The sequence below is a fragment of the Odocoileus virginianus genome, chromosome 24 (genome assembly GCF_023699985.2).
Source record: "Odocoileus virginianus isolate 20LAN1187 ecotype Illinois chromosome 24, Ovbor_1.2, whole genome shotgun sequence".
NCBI classification, from domain to species: domain Eukaryota; kingdom Metazoa; phylum Chordata; class Mammalia; order Artiodactyla; family Cervidae; genus Odocoileus; species Odocoileus virginianus.
In genome coordinates, this window is record NC_069697.1 from 8459350 (window position 1) to 8479074 (window position 19725).

General features: G+C 34.2%; 1 protein-coding gene across 8 annotated transcripts in view; it reads right to left on the bottom strand.

Annotated features, from left to right (window-relative positions):
- The window catches only part of PPP1R12A (protein phosphatase 1 regulatory subunit 12A), a 164460-nt gene that overhangs the window by 45006 nt on the left and 99729 nt on the right, over positions 1-19725 (bottom strand). For all 8 annotated transcript variants that reach the window (XM_070454257.1, XM_070454252.1, XM_070454255.1 and 5 more), the window contains exons 4-9: positions 18200-18359; positions 13337-13481; positions 12199-12273; positions 11066-11154; positions 10746-10903; positions 4866-4990 (exon numbers count right to left, since the gene is read on the bottom strand). In XM_070454257.1, the coding sequence (XP_070310358.1) occupies positions 4866-4990; positions 10746-10903; positions 11066-11154; positions 12199-12273; positions 13337-13481; positions 18200-18359 (752 nt within the window). The remainder of the gene's footprint in view (positions 1-4865; positions 4991-10745; positions 10904-11065; positions 11155-12198; positions 12274-13336; positions 13482-18199; positions 18360-19725) is intronic.

A 19725-nucleotide genomic window follows, 5' to 3' on the forward strand; every position in this document is an offset into this window, starting at 1 on the left:
ATTAAAAGCATTCTTATTTGCAGACTGTATAAAAAGCAGGTAGTGGGCCAGGTTTGGCCCACAGACTATGGTTTGCTAATCCTTCTCTGCCCCTAGAACCTTCCCCAAACTGGAAACAAATCTTACTCTTCCGTGATGAAACAGTAAATAGTATTTGCTGAATGTTACAGCAGAAGTGAACATTTAACAAATGTTCACTTGTGTCAGGCCTAAACTAAGTGCTTCATACTGGTTATCTCCTTTAGTCCTGCAACCACCCAATGAAATAGAACTTTACTATCATTTTAGAGTTGAGAAAAATGAGGCAGTATTATCAAGTTAGAGATTTTGTTGTACTGTTAAAAATGATATACTTCCTCTCTATCTAACATAAATTTCAATTTAAGAACTGGTTATCCGTTTAAAGGCATCTTTCTGTTTCTGGTGTATAAATGAACCTCTTTGAGAAACTCAAGTTTACTCATTCCCTGAAATTCTTCTTTTTGTTTTTATAACCAGGACAATATTTTGACTTTCCTATTTTGACTTTCCTATTCTTCTGACTATCCCCATTCTTGGTCTTTTTGTTGTAGCAACTTTCCTTGTCATCGTCCTGTAACATAAGCACTCCAACAGTCTGTTCTTATATATCCTATCTTCTCCTTATATTTTCTTCTGTGTGTTGGGAGTAGGGTCTTCTTTATATCCTCAAGCACTGTATTCAGCTTATTCTCAAACTTGCTATTCTGCAACTCAATCTCACTCCTAATTTCCTAGTCCTGAATTTCTATTTACCTGTAGAATAGACTATATATAAGGAAACTGGAACCTGAAACTGAAACAATGTTTAAAGTATAACACCTTTATTTCCAAACCAACTCATCCTTGGTTCCCTATTTCTGTTACTGGCATCAATAATCTATTCAATCCCTAAAAAATTTTTTTTGGCCACGTTGTGCAGGCATGTAGGATGTGGGATTTTAGTTCCCTGATCAGGGATCAAATCCATGGTCCCTGCAGTGAAAGCAGGGATTATTAACCACTGGACTGTGGAGCAAGCCCCAATCCCCTGAATTTGCAACTTGAAAGTCATGTTAGACCTCTTCTTTGTCATCTTCCTGCAATTATAAATTAAGTGACAAGTTTCTAAACCTCCTCCTCTCCTTTATATAAGACCACTGCCACTTTTCTGATTTATATTCTTTATCATGTTGGGAAACTTCAATGACTTTCTAATAAACCTTTCACTCAGTCTCTCACCTTCAAATACACCTGTACACTGGTGTCAGAATAATATTCTGTAAAGAATAATTCTCTTATGGCCTTGTTCAAATATCTATGATTCTCTATATCTATCAAATCACAAAAACGTTACCATTGGAATGAAAACATTTCACAGTTTGGCTCTACTTTTCCCATTTCACTTCATGTATGTATCCTGTAAATTAATCAAACTTGACAACTCATTTTTCCTGCAAAAATACTCCATATTATCCCTACTTGGATCACATCGTTTCTCTTCTCTTTCAACAAACTGTACAAACTCTCCTCTCTGTTAGGCTGAAATACTACCTACACATTCTTTAAAATCTATCATAAATGTTCTAACTCCACTATCTCAAATCAAAAATGATTTCTTCCATTTTAAAACCACTGTTTTACAATTATAAACTTTTACTGGTATACTTCATATACCCATAGCACATAGTCTTTTATTGGATTTTATTATGTTTGATAATTAGATTCAATTAGCAAGAACATGTAATCAAGAAAACTCTAAATTTTCATCATCTAGTGAAGAAAATATAGTTTACAAGTACTGGAATGTATGTGTAGATAACAGAATAGCTAATCTTTTTTAGAGATTCCAACAATATTTACTTTGACTACAGAGTTATATATATAAACAGTGTTAGTTAAACTTATTGTTAGTTAAAACATTAACTAACAATAAACCAACTGTTAAGATAAAATTTTAATATAATATAAAATATACATTATTTAACTTATTAAGTTAAATAATGAAATAAACTTACTAAGATCAAACTAATGGTTTTACAGTTAATATATCCACAAATTATAGGCTTGATCTCATTGCTACAGGAATTGTTTTGCAATTGTAGCTGACAAGTTAACAACTGAAGAGAAGAACTTTTTAAAGTGAACACCTCTGTTTCTCTGCAGTTATCAGCAGTTATGACAGAATATAAATGATATTTAATACTGTTTTAGAGCTTTCAGGGTTGTGATCTATTCCTTGCCATGAATGTTCATGTGTATGTGTGTCTATTTATGTAAGGCTAATGCATTGGTAGAAGAAGCTAGAGAACTTAAGATAGCTTTGTCTAAAAAACAGAAGCTGAGGAGTGAGAGGCAACCTAAACACAGAACTCTTAATTACAAAATCTTCTATGATACATTTATAAATTAAGAATTCATTTAAGGAAATTTGTTAGCTCTCTAAGTTACAGGGAAAATCTTAAAACGTTAAAAACAAAAACCTAAAATGCTAAAGTAAATACAGTATTACTGAATATAACAGGCTTTAAAAGTCATATATAGTACTGATTAAATTTTAAAATACTTCATTCTTTTGTACAAGACTTTATTATTTTGAATAAAATTTGGCCATAAAACATTAAGAACAAATACTGAGACAAAATAATCTTTAAAGTAATCTTCAACTTGAGAATAAAATGCAGTTTCCAAATATACAAATTAGACAAACAACTGTCATTAGGTCAACTTAATTAAGAATTAGAATCAATTCTGATTAATAACTAATAAGAATAAAATAAGAACTTTTATAGCAAAGAGATAATTGGCTCACTAATCTAACAGAGCTATTAAGTATTTGCTTTCAGTGAGGGTAGCTGGCATAAACTGAGAAGTAAACTGCCATAAATCTAGGGTTATGCTTGAGAAAAATATAATTGATAAGAAGCCTACTGTAATGACTTGACTACAGTACAAAAGACTAACAGCTGACTTCTTGGCTAGCTATGCCAAGGGAATGGAGCTTTTGGGAACTTTTTGATAAATTTGTAGTTCTAACAGAAAATAAATCAAAAGAGTTAAAGTTCAGTATTCACTGAAGAAGTAAAATGGGATTCTATAATTAAATAAACCTTTAGTTAAAGCAGCTCATGGTAACTCCAGTTATGATAACTATCTTGAAAATTTTGCAGATAGACTGCTTCTAGAGAATTTCATTTTAAAGCATATAAAAATTATGGCCATTTGAGGATAATTTCTAATTGCATTTAAGAAGACCTCAGTTCTAGAATGTAGAGAGTGAGAGGATTTAGTCAGAGTCTCCTGATATTCAAACTGTACAAGTGAAATTCATGTTATTTCTACCGCTAAAAATTCACACTACTGCTTTCCTTTGGAAGAGTTTCAGGGGAGGATTATTAATAATAGTACGGATCTTTCTCTAGCTTATGATTTTAAAAGGCTCAAATTGTGGCCACTTGGTATCAAATCCAAAGACTAGCAAAACTGACAATATGATAGAACTGCTGTGGGGATTTAAAATCAGTCCCCAAACCAATGCAAACCAAACGATGTCAGATAAGCAACAAAACAAGAAGTTCAAAGGCAAAGACACGATAAATGAATACAATGTGTAATTTGTGAATGGACCCTTAATTTGAAAAATCAAAAAATTTTTAAAAATAAAACAAAAATCTGAAAAGTCAAAAAAACCTAGATTTGAAAAATCTAGAAAGGTGCTACTAGGAGGACAACTGGGAAAATTCTGAGTATGGTTTGTATATTAGCATAAATAATGTTCTATATCAATGTTAAATTTTCTAAGTATGTTGATTTCACTGTGGTAATAAGGGATAATGCATTTGTACTTAAATATATTACTCAGGAATACTGTGTTACAGTGAAAGTAGTCAATTCTTAAAACAGTTCTGAGAAAAGGAAAAAAAAGCATTGAGTGCATATGTGTGTGCGCGTGCACAAACGTGTATGTGAGCATGTGTTACATAGAGAGGGAAATGAGTTTGCTCATAAAAGACAGGTAAGGGCTGGTAGGAGAAGCCTTTAAAAAGGGACCAGCAGGTTAAAGAAAGGGAAAAAAAAAACAACCCTCAGAAAAACCCTTAATCTTTAATTTGGGTTTAAAAAAGTATGGGTTCTGAAACATCAGGGAGAAGAAGTCCTGAACATCAAGACACTAGCTGGAAAGCACTGTTTGGTGGAGAAAGGAAAGTAAGAAGGATAATAAATAAATGGGGAACAAAGTAAGGAAGAGGAAGAAATGAAACTAACATTCTGGGAGCACTTAAGCCACCAGCCAAGCTCTTTCAATTACTGCTTAACAAGGATAGCTTATTTTCTCTCTGTGTTACCGTTTTTGTCTTGTCCTTTTTTAGGGAGAACACATAAGGAAGATAGCAACTCGCCTACAGTCGTAACCACTGACAAGAGGTGGGGTCAGCAGCTGACCTTTGGTGTGCTCAGACATACCTGGTGCTCTGTAAATGAACTAGAAAATCAAAGATTCCAGTTCTCTTAGTGACTTGTGGCAGGTTTTTTTATGCTTAACTTATACACATGTGAAATTACCAAAAAAATAAAAGATACCAAACTCTTGTTTCTCAAAAGTCAAAAGAAATAAAAAACTACCATGCTCAGTAGTTTTTCATAAGAAAAATCTTATTTTTCTGCTCTTTATTTTTTTAATGATTAACTAGTATCAACTGCAAAAAGTACTTGCAAAAAGAATGTAAAAGGTTCAGCAGAAATCTCAGTAAAATAAAGAAAAAATATTTTTACTCTAAAATCTTAAACTTAGAACTGTCTTCATGCTTTAACCAAATGGTACTTACACAGAATACATTTATTTTTTAACAAACACTATTTTGTCTTACCTTTTTAATAGGTGATGTAGGTGTTGGCTGACCAGATGACACAGTAGGTGTTGTAACAGCTACAGGAGCTGCTTGTGTACTAGAAGTATTGGCATTAGTTATAGAAGCCATGGGTTTTGTCTTATCTTAAGGAGGAAAAAAGAAAAAAAAATTAAGAGTCATGATTCTAGATGAGTTCAGTTTCAGAGGTATTGAAAATAGTATTTAATACTGTATTTTTGTTTAAGGTTTTGTTAATTTAGTCTTTTCCCACTATCATCCCTTTTAACAAGAGAATTTTTCAAGGAGTTTCTAGAAATGTCTCAATATGTATGAGACCTAAATAAGAACATGTCACATAACCAGACTTTTAAGGATAAAAAGCACAAATAAAAGCTGACTTTCGTACTTCTAACACTATGGAAATCTTTTAAAAATTATTAATTTTCAAAACCTGAACACTTGAATACAACACAACTTCAAAAAATTCAAGAGCTATGTATTTTCTAATGAGTAAAACAACTTATATTGCTTTTCTACAACTTATACCTCTTCTTTGCTGTAGGACATCTAAAATTGTTCTTTCAGTAATTAAATTCCTGTCAAACAGTTACATTTAAATGTCACAAAGAGCCTTCCTTCTCACCCCTAAAAGGTCTAAAGTTAAATGGGTACATCAGTTGAATTAGGTTAAATCTCTTCCCACAATGTATCAAGACAATTTCCAACTAATAACTGATCACTTAGAAAAAGATTTTCGAAATATTAGGAAAAAATCAATATGATGCTAGCAAAAATTCAAAGACTATTTGAACACAGAAATCAAACTAGCCTTTAGCACAAGTCACATATAAACTTAAACCTTTAAGGTAACTATAATTTATAAATGGGCTAGAAAAATTTACTTTTCAAATGGTCAAGTCATTTAACTGAGCTTTAAAGTATTCCTTTAGTTTCAAATGGGATAGAACAGGTATCTTTCTATACTTTTGGGAAGAAATATACTGCTTTTAAAGTTCTATGAGATATTCATTTTTACTATACTACCTTTTTTCCCTATGTTAATAGGGCTGAAAGCATAGTTTCAAACTATATCAAAGGACAAGGCCAAACTGACACATTTAAAAATCACTATTACCATAGCTTTTCATATAAACTGAATGAGCTAAACTCAGTCTAATAAGTTTTTTTTTCTCATTGTTAAATCTCTTTTCATTCAACAGAAGCTAAGCCTACTCAGCATAATTAAGTACAATTCATGTATACTCTTAATTAAACCATCCTCCTGGGAAACAATCCATTTAACTGGAGAGATTAATTCAATGAATATTTATTAAGTGCCTAATACCTCAAGCACTGGTCCTAGGCACTGGGGATATATCAGTCAATGAAAAGACAAAATAACTGCATAAAGCTTATAGTCTGGAAGGAGAAATAAAGTTCAGCGTATTTTTTTGCATGTTCTCCTTTTTTTCTATTTTCTCTAAGTTTAAAAATTTGTTTTGTATTATTGAAATAAATATATCAAAGAATGTATATGCACATATGCAAACATTTATGGTTGTTTACTAGTAATAATGAAACAAACCCCAGGTATCCATCATTCAACTTAAGTAAACATTATCAATGTTATTGAAGCCCTTTATATTCATTTAACTTCAATGAAGAATAAAAACTTCATGTCCTAAAGGGAAAAAAAAAAAAACTAAAAGCAAAACTATGCTTCCCTTTCCTCATTCCCTCAACTACCTCTCAAAAGTTTATAAATCATTTGGAAGGAAATTAAACTTTTGGTTGAGTACCTATTTTCAATCTGATTTATATGAAACTGATTTAAAACTGGTTTTGTAAATATTTAACTAAAGAAAATCCAGCAAAATAGTTATTTAACATAAAATAGTTTCCCAAGGAAACAACACTGCAAAAAGAAAAAAGAAACAGTTTAGAAATTGTCAGGTCAAGCTGCAGCTCTACAGGGAAATGACTGCTTTCTCAAGCTTGCCAAATAAAGTATGATAAAGCCTTGTTGATATTAAAAGAGTGAGAGAGAAGGAACCACACAGCATTTACATGGGTTAATTCTTGAGATAGAGTCAAATTTTCCTGGCACAACTAGCTACTAGCAACAGGAAGAACACAATTATCAAGTACAATGCTTCAGAGAAACATTTAAAGTTAGCTTGCTGAGAAACTCAGCAGTGACTGGTACGCTTAAACTTCAAATTGGATGGGGAACACGTGTAAAGCCATTGTTGATTCATGTCAGTGTATGGCAAAAACCACTACAATACTGTAAAGTAATTAGCCTCCAACTAATAAAAATAAATGGAAAAAAACAAAAACAAAAAAAAACCTCATTCTTGCCCCCAGATCTATTGGGAACAGTGCTCCACTGCTTGTGAGGCACTGTACTTTCCCAATTCACGGATTGTTTCCCCTTGAATAAAGGACATCTGACCTGTTTAAAAAAAAAAAAACCTTCAAATTGGGAACTAACATAATACAATTTGATGGTAATTAGTTCTAAACTATCCAGATAACCTAGTCTAATTCTTTCCCAAGGAAATTTCAACCAAAAGGTCAGGAGATTTGCTAGTTAGCAGTGCCTAATACTGAGAGTTTGTATGTTGTTGCTGTTTAGTCGCATCCGACTCTGCGACCCTGTGGACTATAGTCCTCCAGACTCCTACATCCAAGGGATTCTTCTGGCAAGAATACTGGAGTGGGTTGCCATTTCCTTCTTCCAGGGATCTTCCTGACCCAGGGATCGAACCTGTGTTTCCTGCTTGGCAGGCAAATTGTTAAAAAAAAAAAAAAAAAAATTGCTATTTAGAAAGGCTGAGAAGACTGTATGCTAATTTGAACAGGTAAGCTGTACAAGAAAATTTCCTATCATTTTTTATATCCTCCAAGTTGGATTCCATTGTGTATGCTTTTTTCTTTCTTCAGACCTCTTTAACTTCAGACTGGAGTTGAGCAGAAACATGGCTTAGTCCTTTTCCCTCAAATCATTCTCAGGCTCCAGACAAGGAGCTGGACCTCTGAGAAATTTTAAGTGGCAGTGGAAGTTTTTAACTCTGGAGGCTTTTCAGGAGTATATAAGAACAAGGAACAAGCTGCTCCTCTCTCAGCTCTTTCCAGGAGTCAGACCCTAAGCAGATGGAAAGGCACTGTAAGACACATTAATCTACTGCCATCGGGACAACTTGCATTCACCCTGGGAGGCAGGTGAATCCCTGGGGATTGGTGATGAGACGCTGCAGCATCACCATAATCCACGCTGGGATAGGTCCTGTCCTGTCCTCCAACCTGGAAGCTCCTTTGAGTCAAACCACATTCTCATGAGAGCTCTTTGTGATCCGTGAGCATCTGAAGTGCATCCGAACCTGAAGCTGTGGAGGAATGAGTTGGCAGATGGATTCTTTACCATGAGTCACCAGGGAAGCCCAGTGAGTTGTGCAGAAGGGATCAATTAAGAAAAAATTAGGTAACAAAACCTCTGAGACATCTGGACTTTCAGTTCTTGAACTCTTCTGCATGAGCTGGGAGAGCTGTGTGCCAGTCGTGGTGTGCATGTGCACGTAGCTTGATTTGTAATGATGTGTTTCACTAGAGGACAAAAGAGCCTACTGTGTTGCACTCCTCGAGGTCAAACGAGTCAGACATGACTCAGGCTGAACAACAACAACATCTCACTAGAGACCAGGGGCCAAAGCCTATCTCAGAGAGGAGATTAACTACGTAAAAGTAATTCAAATACTTGTATTTGAGTCAGTTTAAATTTCAATGGTGTCATTTTACCTTTCAAATGAACTGAACAAATTTAACTGAAGTATTATTAGATAAACATGTACATTAATCATATTTAAAAGAGTAACTTTAATTTTATACAATATATGAAAATTAATATTTATTAGAGTAATTATTATATAGTATCCATGTAAAGCAGGTATTATTACCCTGATTTCACAGAGAAATCAGATTAAATAACTTACATCCACAATTACATGCATGAATCAGTTCATGTTCTTGAACACTGTACATGCTGATTTTCATATAATTTGCTTTCATAATTAGAAATATTTTAATTAGCATGTTATACAAATAAATTTTAATAGTCAATGACTACCTGTTGTTCTACTTCCAATTTTACTTATACTACTGTGTCATCAAGGCAAAAGATATGCTGACTTACCTGACCAGCAATGTGACAGCAATAAATAAAAAATTATCAATAAATCCCTAGACACTAAAACCTAGTCATTTTATAAACCTCAAAAACTCGTGTATTTCCAAAAAATAATTTACTTGTAGTACTAGTAAGTTCAAGAAAATAAAGAAATTCATAACGTATCACCTGGCAACAAAGCTAGCCTGTACCTAGTTGGCAGTATCTTGTTTTTAATGGGAAAGAGAATTAACAATATGTTCCTTGACATATTTATTTAGTAACTTTAACTTCTCACATTTTCTTAGAGAAAATATTTTGCTGAGTGAGTAAAAATAGTCTGATTCAAAACTGCTGTTGTTGAGTCCACAGGAAATAGGGGGAGCTTAAGGGATTCTAGGGTTCCTTTGTGTTTATCACTTGATCACCAAACTAGTCCTGAGATGATGATGACAGTTTTGCATTGATAAAAATCTTAATGGAAATGAAATACTATTTCTGGTAAATATATTAAAATGCCAAAATTCCAGGTTACACAACTCAAAGATGGCAATACTGGAATCTCAAACTCTTCAGAAGTTTTGAGTGATTAGGCGGTAAAGAATAAAAGCAATTCAGTGAACAAAATTTATAAAAATGTGAGCCAGAGGAAAAAAATGCAGAAATTGCACCTTGATAATAAAGAGGATTTAAATTGTTATAGTAAAACAATCTGACAGCATCTGTGAAGAATGAAAATATGACTCAATGATCCAACTTTTCAGTATATCTGTTAGAGAACCTCTTGGACATATATACAGGGAGATAATTATAAAATGACTGCTCCAGGACTGTTTACAATAAAACATTGGGAATTAGGCTAATTTTTTATCAAAAAGGAAATCAACATTTAATGAATATTATACAGCAACTGAAGGGATAGATTACCTATGAAAAGATACAGATAGAAACAAAACTTTTAAGTAAAAAAAGCAAGCTGCATAACGATTCTAGGGTACAAAATAAAAACACAAAACAACCTTATAATTACTATATATTATTTTTGAATGCAAGATAAGAGTATGACAATGGATTAGGAGATTCAGGAAAAAACTCATGATAGTGATTTGGGAAAGAAATGAAAGAGAAGTAGACTAGGGTGATGATTAAAGAAGACAACAGTTTTAATTTTATTAAAAGAAAATTAAAAACAAATAAGTTAAAAGTCAATAGCTATTTCGTTTTGGTAGTCTGAGTATGAATGTTTATTATATTTTCCTGTATCTTTAAAATTTCTCAACACAAAATAAATTTCCCCACACGTCTACAGGAAAAAGTCTTGGGACTCAGTCCCAACTTTCTAAAACTTTAGTATTACTCAGGAAATATTTGGGAGCCAGCTTCCTGTATTTGGGTCTCAGAAAGCAGCAGGAACATTCTTGAATTGCTGGGAACCCACCTAACCCTATCTGTACCACCCAAAAGGAGTCTTAGAAACCTCTTCATCTTCTTCAAAATAGGTCAGTAAAACACAGAGGTGATCAACAGCATCCAGGTAATTAGAGAATGATAAAATCACAACTACACTTAAAATCCCAACACTCCTGAAAGGTAATTTACAGGCTTGTTGCTGGCTTGGCAGGTATCTTAAATAGCATGTCAGTCTGAAAGGTTTCAAAATTAAATTGTGACCTCATCTTACTTTACACTCTCTCAAAATTTCACTGAAAATCCTTTTATCCTTCACATTTTACCTGTTTCAGCTTCTGATTCTGAGTCATCTTCCTCATCTTCTTCACTAGAGCAACTAGATTCATCTTTCTTTCCTTCTTCTTCATCATCAACCTTTTCTTGTTCCAGAGATTCAATACGTGATGCATTTTTCTCAGGCTCAATAATCAATGTCTCTTTGCTGTAAAAGGAAAAAAAGCCTTAAAATAATTATAAAAAAGGTCAAAATATAATATAAATGTATTAATTTTTCTCAGAACCACAAAATCTAATAATCATATCTGTGGTTATCTTGCTAACTCATTTTAAAAAATAACAAAATCTACTTAAATATTTTACTTACTTTTTAAAGGTCTTCTGTGACTGATTATTATCCATATTAGCTGTTGATTCAATTAGTGGAGATTTCTTTTCCCGTTTTTCACTATGGAGCTTTATAAAAGTTATGCAAAGAAAACTAAGAACACTATTAAAATAATATTAATCAGCAAAATACAGAATTTAAAATAGCAACAAAGTAGGTTCCCAAACACTAAATGAAAACAAAACAGATAGAACAAAGATTTAAATTTTACCTAAGAAGAAAAGGGCTTGGATAAAGAATAAAAAAGAACTAGACAGTTAAAAATCTCCACAAAGCAAACTTCTCTGGTGGTCCCATGGCTAAGATTCTACCCTTCTGTACAGAAGGCATAGGTTCAGTTCCTGGTTAAGGAACTAAGATATGCTATGCAGCCAAAAAAAAAAGGGGGGGGGGGGGAATGCTCCACAAAGGATTAAGTTGGATTTTTTTTTTTTTAAAGATCCCTCCAACTTTAGTTTACTGAAAAAGCCAGAGTCCATTAATCATTTAGGATGTCTGATAATACTTAAACAACTGCTTCCTAGTTATGTAACTGCTTGCTTTTCTAGGGTATGCTATTTTTGAAATCTGAGATTTTATAGTCTCCACCTTCTAAGCAAACTTCCTTATGAAATCAAAAAATCATTACTGAGAACATACACATTATACAGGGCTTCCCCGGTGGCTTAGTAGGTAAAAAAATCCACCTACAATGCAGGAGAAGGGGGTTCGATCCCTAGGTTGGGAAGTTCCCCTGGAGGAGGGCATGGCAACCCACTCCAGTATTCTTGCCTGGAGAATCCCCATGGACAGAGGATCCTGACAGGCTACACACAGTCCATGGGGTCTCAGAATTGGACACAAATTAGCAACTGAGCACACATGCACATACATTATCTAAGTATTCCTTTGGGAAGGGGAGGCTAGAGAAATGGGGAAAACAACACAAAAGGCTAAAAAAATACCATCACTACTCCTTTATTCTCATTTACTGTCATTTAATTTGTTTGCTGAGAATAACTTAAAACCAAACAGTACAAAATATTATAAGAACACCTTTTCAACTGTCTGAAATCAAAGTTATATGGGAATTCACCAAGAGAGACAATTTTTAGATAAGTCATCAAACGTACCAGATTTTGTTTCTTTTGCAGATCCTCTAGATACCCTAAAATGTCTTCATCTGCTACATCAAAGGCTGTCTGGCCCTACATAGAAAACAAAGGGTTGATGATGATAAAAAGTTGTCAATAAATTATGCCCTCAGTGATTCTCCATAATTCTACAGAAAGAATTAGGTAATTTTTTTTTATAGTAGGTACAAAACATGGTACAAATGACTTGAAGTAGATAAATGAAAAATCCATGTGAGCAAGAAGCAACTGATATACATCCTTACTTATTTTGGTAACAGCTTTATTGATCTATAGTTCACATACAAGTCAACTATTTAAAGTATGCAATCCAATGGTTTTTAGTATATCCACAAGTTTTACAACCATCACCACATCCAGTTTTAGAACATTTTCATCATCCTCAAAATAAATGACATACCCACTGCCATCTCCTCACCATTCCTCCTTGCTCTCCCAGTCTAAGACAACCACTAACGTACTTGCTGTTATTGTAGATTCTTGTTACTGTACTTATTCTGGACACTTCAAACCAAAGGAATCCTACAGCATATAGTCCTTTGCGATTGGCTTCCTTTATTTTACATACTGTTTTCAAGGTTCTTCCATGTTGCAGCAAGTATCTATTTCATTCCTTTTTTAATTGCTGAATAATATTTCATTGTATGATACACCACAGTTTGATAATTTATTCACTGGCTGATGGACTTCTGCATCTGCCTTTGCTTTTCTGATATATAATGAATAACACTGCTATGAACATTTGTATACAAGTTTTTGTATGGACATCTTTTAATTTTTTGGGGTATAACAGCTACAAGCAGAATTACTGGGTCATGTAGTAACTCCAAGTTTGCCTTTTTGAAATCTTATTTCTATTTTACCGCCATAAAAATTAATTAAATTCTTACTAGAGTAATAAAATTATGCATTTCAAATATATTTAAAAGTTCAGCTAGTCACAGGTATGACTTAGTTTCAAAAATCAGTACAGGTGAACATCTGTCAATCTGTTTTTATTCACAGTGGAAAAGACAATTTTAAAGAGCTGGTGGCCAAAAATAGTCTCATAATATTTTAAAGACTAAAACTGTATTTTTAAAAGTTAAATTATTTAAGGTACATTTAAAAGGCTTACCACTTTGTTGACCATCTCCATATCACACAGATTGTCCACTAAAATCCGACATGCTTCTTCTTTACCCCAATGAGCTGCAGCATGAAGAGGTGTCCAGCCATCATAATCTTTAATATTAACATCATAGCCTGCCTGTATTAAAAGTCTAAACAAATTACAGTGAATTAGATAATCATTAAAATCTAGAAATAAGTGAACATAATCAACAGCTATATACCATGCACTTAAACAAAAATTTGCAATATATTTCTTTTCATAGTTCGAAATTTCTCTTCCCCTCAACAAATTAACTAGGGCAAAAGAAAGTAATTCTCAGAAAACACTGGAATAGAGAATCTTGAGTTACTGCCATAATAATGAATTCAGTTTTAATTAATTCCTCATAATTATTCCTCTTACTGACTGTGTCTTACGGTTTGGTATGACACTGATTCTTATTAAGATGTTTCTAACTGAAATTTTCACAGGGAAGTCTATAATTTTTCAAAACTACTAGATCAATTTGTATGTTAAACTGATTTATCGTAGGAAATGGCTTCCATATGATATATCATCTCAGGCTGAACACGTTCTCAAAATACGGGATCAAACAAATTTGTAGTGTTATTGTTGCTTTGCAGTTAAGGAACTGGTTTGTGCAAGTTTTCATGAACCTTTATGATCTACCACTGGAAATTTTCACAGGAAAATGACAATCTGTTAGAAACAAAACAAAGCGGAACAAATATTCTGAGGGGTTGAGTCTACTTTCTGTAGCAGTAGAAAGCAAATATTCTAATCATCAACAAAGCTAGAAAACAGGAATACATTTTAATACAATGCAAGAAGTTGCATAAATGTTAGTATGCCCTTCTAACTATATATCGACATCAACCTTTATTTAGAAATTAAGCTCATAAGAGATCAAAGAATGGGTCTATAAATTGCACACAGCACAGCCCCACACACAAAGGCGAACACTAAATACCTCATAACTCAAATCTGGTTAACCTTTACCTTACTTTCCAAGATGTTGACCTTGAGAAGGGCTTCTTTTTACCTACAGGAGGTGGTAGTGATAGCTAACATATAATCATTTATTTATGTTTAAGAACTGATTTCCCTATTTCCTAACAATATCTAAAGAAGATGTTTCTATTTATGGCTCCATAGTGGAACCATCTTAAGAACTTGTTTAAAAAAAAAAAAAAAAAAGGATTCCCCAGCTCCACCCCAGTTCCACTGAATTAATCAGTATTTTGGGAGATGGGCCCTGTCAATCTGTATTTTTAATAAGTCCTCCATATGACCTCACATCACTGACTGTTTCTGATTGCAGATCAACATTTAAGAGCCACTGATCTAAAAAACAGGGTAGAAGATGTAAGTCTGAAGCTTTAAGTTAAAAAAATATGGGTACTAACACATACATCATCAGATTTTAACAGGGAAAAATAAAAATATATCCACCATTAGGAAATATGAACTATAATAATGTTAAATATCCTGAGTGGTATTCTAAGTACTGGGCAGTCTGTGTGGAGAGAAAGGAAGAAACATTCCCCTCTCCCCGCTTCCAAACATAAGGCTCTCTATATGCCAGGCCATGCAAGGATACTCCAAAGATAGAAGATGGTACTTATTATACTCAAGGAACTTCTAATGGAGGACAAAAGTCAAGTAAAACGACAATCAAGCCTCACAGACAGGTTCTATGGTGAAGCTGCCTTAGAAGTACAGGGCTGAAAATGCTAAAAGTCAGCCTAAAGGGGCTGTGTGTGTTTGCAGGAAGGGGATAAAGGGGGAGATAGCAAGATCTGAAATGGATCTCTTCTATTTATTTTTGATTTCATATTTTCTTTCCTAAGTAATATACGCCCAAGTTTCAAAAATAAAAAAGAACAAATGACTATACAGGAAAGTCACTTTCCCATTGCTGACCTTTAGCCAACCAGCTTCCCCTCCCCATAGATAATCATACTACTATTTTTTATTAGATCCTTATAGAGAGATTTTAGGCATATATAAACAGATAAAACTTAAATTAAAAAAATAAACACAAATGAGGCATAGTTCTATTCGTGGCCTGACACTTAACACATCCTATTGCTGCTTTCATATATTAAGTAGTGTTTTAATCATTATAGAGTATTCTAGTGAAAGGATGTATCATAATCTAAGCAATCATTATCCTACTCCAACCGTAAACAATGTTGCTAGCACATACCTTATTTCCTAAGGGAGAGTAAGAATATCTGTAAAAAAAATTCCCAGAGGTAATGCTGCTAAACCAAAGGATAACTGTCACTTTGATAAAATTTGCTCAATAGTCCTTTTTAGTTCTACCAATAACATAAGAGTGACTTTTCCCAACTTTGCCGACACTGTGCCAGGCATTTTGATCTTTGCCAGCACAGTAGATGGAAAATGATGATTCATTGCAGCTTTATCTGCAATTATCATGAATGAGGCTGAGCTTTGTTTCCCATAGACTGAAGAGCCTTGAACTGAGTCAAAGGATCAAAAGGAATTTAATTCCAAATTGAAGAGATGGTGAATGAAGGTATCTAGATAGAAATAAGAGTATGCTTTAAGACAGCATGACAGAACTTAAAGAGGATATATATAGTTGGACTCACGCATGCCTGAGGATCAGTGGTAGCAGCTTACCTTGAAAGAGAAACCAATGGCCAGATGACTAATGGTCTTATGTGCTAGGCTGAAGAGTTTAAAATTCATCACAATTTCTGCTAAGAATCTTAACGAAGGACATTAAGAGCCTGGATAACTGAATTACAAACACCACTTGGAAGCAGTCTAGAAATCCATTTAACAGGGCAATCCAGTACTCATTCACAGAAACAAGATTTTAAGAAACAAAATTATCTTCACCATATGTAATACTCTTTGATATTTTGAATTCTTTTCTTTTAAATGCTATTTGCAATTCACTAAGTTCACTTCATGACCCACACTAATGGGCCTTGAAAGTTTGGAAAAGTTTTGTACTAGAGAGAAACAGATGAGACAAGGAAACTAATTAAGAGTTAAATGTACCATTCTAGGAGAAGGCTTAAGTTCCTCAAGTGAGTAGAGACTGAAATAGGAGGAAATCTGGAATAACGGACCCACTTAAACTTCTTCACTGTTTTTACTGAAGAGGGGGAATAAGGAGGATGGATTTATATTAGAGGCCCAGGTGGAACAAATGTAACATAAAGGATGCAGGAGATTTTGCTCAGGGCCAGTCTTATTAGCTTTCACATACATACAACAAAAGTTATGCAATGAATTCTTTTTTTTATATAGTTGCCAACACCTTTGCATTGCATAAGAAAAAACCAAAACACAAATTTATTGTGACATAAAGGAGCTTTTCCTAAGGATATTTGCTGGTCAATAAGTCAGTCCCCTACATACGAATCTTTAAGTTTCGAACTTTCAAAGATGTGAACATGTATTCACATGCCCAATCATAGAAGTTAGTTCATGTGTCTGGCATAGACTACCATGTGTGTGCATCCACTAAAAGTGGCTGTGCTTCTGAGTACTTTACCATACAATACTGTATATAATACAGCAGTACAGTACCTTCATTTCAAGCCCAGGGTTCCAGAAGCAAGTGTAAAACCAGCATTGATGTACCTGGTACTGCTAAGAAGTACCAAGCAATAACAATGGAACCAAAGTGACAGTGATTAGAGTGGAATGACGTGAAAAGATGGAACTGGAGGCCCAGAGAAAGGACGAAGAGAGACAAGAGGAACAAGTTAACGGAAGCACAAAAGCGATTCACAACACGGGAAATGGCAAGGGGAGTTTCTTCATCTGAGGAGGCACGGGTAGCTTTTGAGTCACAGGCCCCGAATGTTAACAGGACAGGAAGGTTGCAGCAGCTGTCCAGAACGGCATCCAGTGCTACCGTGTGATCTACAAGAAGAGAAAAAGAGCTACTACCCAGACAACACTGGGTCATTTTTCCAAGAGGGTAGATAGAACTGAATCCAGCAAGCAGAACCTGGGCCGTCAACGTCACACACGAGTGACGCTGCAGCCTGTCCTCTGCTCCTGCTGCTGCTGCTCCTTCAGCTCTACCATCTCCTACCACCGCTCCCTCCGCAGGTCAGCAACTTCCTGTCTGCTCACTCAGTGCCCGCCCTGTATGCCAGGCAGTGTGCTGCAGTACTATACTTTTCAAGGTATTGTACTGTAAGATTAAACACATTTTATTTCTTGGTCATCTTTATGTATTATTTTTGTGGAAAGTATCATAAATCTATTAAGTACAGTACTAGATTGTGTTAGTTGGGTACCTGGGCTAACTCTGTTGGACTTACAAATTGGCGTTATGAATGCACTCCTGGAACAGAACTTGGTCATATATAGGGGACTTACTGTATAGTCTAAGTTGCTTATGGTTTAATATTATGCTAATAGCACTCTGAATTCCAGTGCTCACATAGTGAAAATATTAAAAAGAAAAAAAGAAAAAAAAAATCAGACAAATTTTATGTAAGTAAATAATCAGTACAAATCACGCTCTCAGAATTTGATAGTATGTATTATACACAACATTATTCTTAGTTTCTGTATCCAGAGCTCACCTATCTGGGAACCTCAAAGTGACTCTAATAATTTACCAGACCAGAAGGTAATGGTTGTCTGACACTTAAATTTTACTGATCAGAAAACTGCAATGGAAAAAAACAACAGGAGAATAATAAAAATTGGAGAATGAAAGAACTTCAGAAATAAAACAATAACATTCAACATTTAAGTAATTTTCAAAAACTGTTTCAAAATAATGTTAGCAGGTATCTTAAAAAAGGAAAAATGAAATAAAGAAAACAAAGCAGAAAAACAACTGTGAGAAGCAATACTTACTTTAAAACTTCTGTATAGCCCTTGGCGGCTGCAACGTGAAGTGCTGTACCTCCAGATTTTGCATGCCGGACATCATTTATATGACCACTATTTAACCACTGTCTGGCATCTCTAAGCATTATTCGTTCCTCTTCTTTTCGAGCTGCTTCTATATCAACCCCTGATATGATAAAAATAACTTTTTATTTTTTTCTCTATAGAAAATGTTTTTGCTCGGAAATAAAATTATCTAAATTATTTTAAGTGAAAATTAAAAGTGATATTATATTTTTGAAAACTGGGCTGCTTAGAACATGCTGGTTAAAGAAATGAGGGAATACTGTAGATATTTTATTAGCATTTTTTGTTAACTATTTAATTTTTGTCCTTACAATATTTTTTTGGCTTTTTTTAAAAAACCTTTTCTGCTTATTCCTTTTGTTTTTGAATATTTGAACATTCCTCAAGGTATATCTTCCTTTGGTCTAAAGAACAGATTTTTTTTTTTTAAGCACACTCATATATATTTAAGTCTCAATTTTCTATCCACCTGCTTTGACTAGTTCTCTGAACTCTAGCCTAGTAGGTATAAATGTTTATTGAACACCAACTTGGAGGTCCTGTCTTCATGTAAAATTTAACAGGCCTTAAGACAGATTATTGTTTTTTACCAACACAGTACACTGTTCATATCATTAGTATCAGTTTTATAATTTTAATAATAAGTTATACAGATGTTTATTCATTTAAAAGCCTGAAGCACTGTGCTAGGTTGAGGTGATAAGAGGAGGGGAATTCAGAATGGAATAGAACCTTCAAAGAGCTCAACATTCTAAGAAAAAAACTAAAAGAGAAAAGCTAATCCTGAAATTCTTCAGTAATCTCATGTTATCTTATGTTTTCAAATGCTATTTAAAAAACAGCACACACCACATCATTTACACTCTAGAAGATCGTTAAGTTTTAAGATTTTTTTAAAATGGTGAAGATACTGCCTTTTTATCTTCTATCCCAATCATCTGGATGGGTACTTGATATAAAGTAAAAAGGATCAGTAAATGTTTACTAAATGAATACTGTTTAGTTGCTAAGTCGTGTCCGATTCCTTTGCAACCCCAAGGATTGCAGTCTACCAGGCTCCTCTGTCCATGGGATTCTCCGGGCAAGAATAATGGAGTAGGTTGCCAGTTCCTTCTCCCGGGGATCTTCCTGACCCAGGTTTTGAATCGGAGTCGCCTGCATTGGCAGGAGGGTATTTCTTTACGCTGAGCCACCAGGGAAGCCTCAGGTTCCAACACTTGCCCAGAAACCCGGAGGTCATCCTTAATCCCTCCCCTTACCTTATTTCCAGCCCTCATCCAATTAGTCGGCAGATTTTGAGCTGCCACCTCCTAGAATGTCTTTTAATGGCTCCTTATACTATTTTAATTCATGTCTTATGTCTCACACTTTGATGACTACAGCTGGCCCTTAATTCATTTACCCCAGTCCCTTCTGAGTCATTCCCCATATGATCACAAGACTGGTTTTTCTATATCAAAATATGA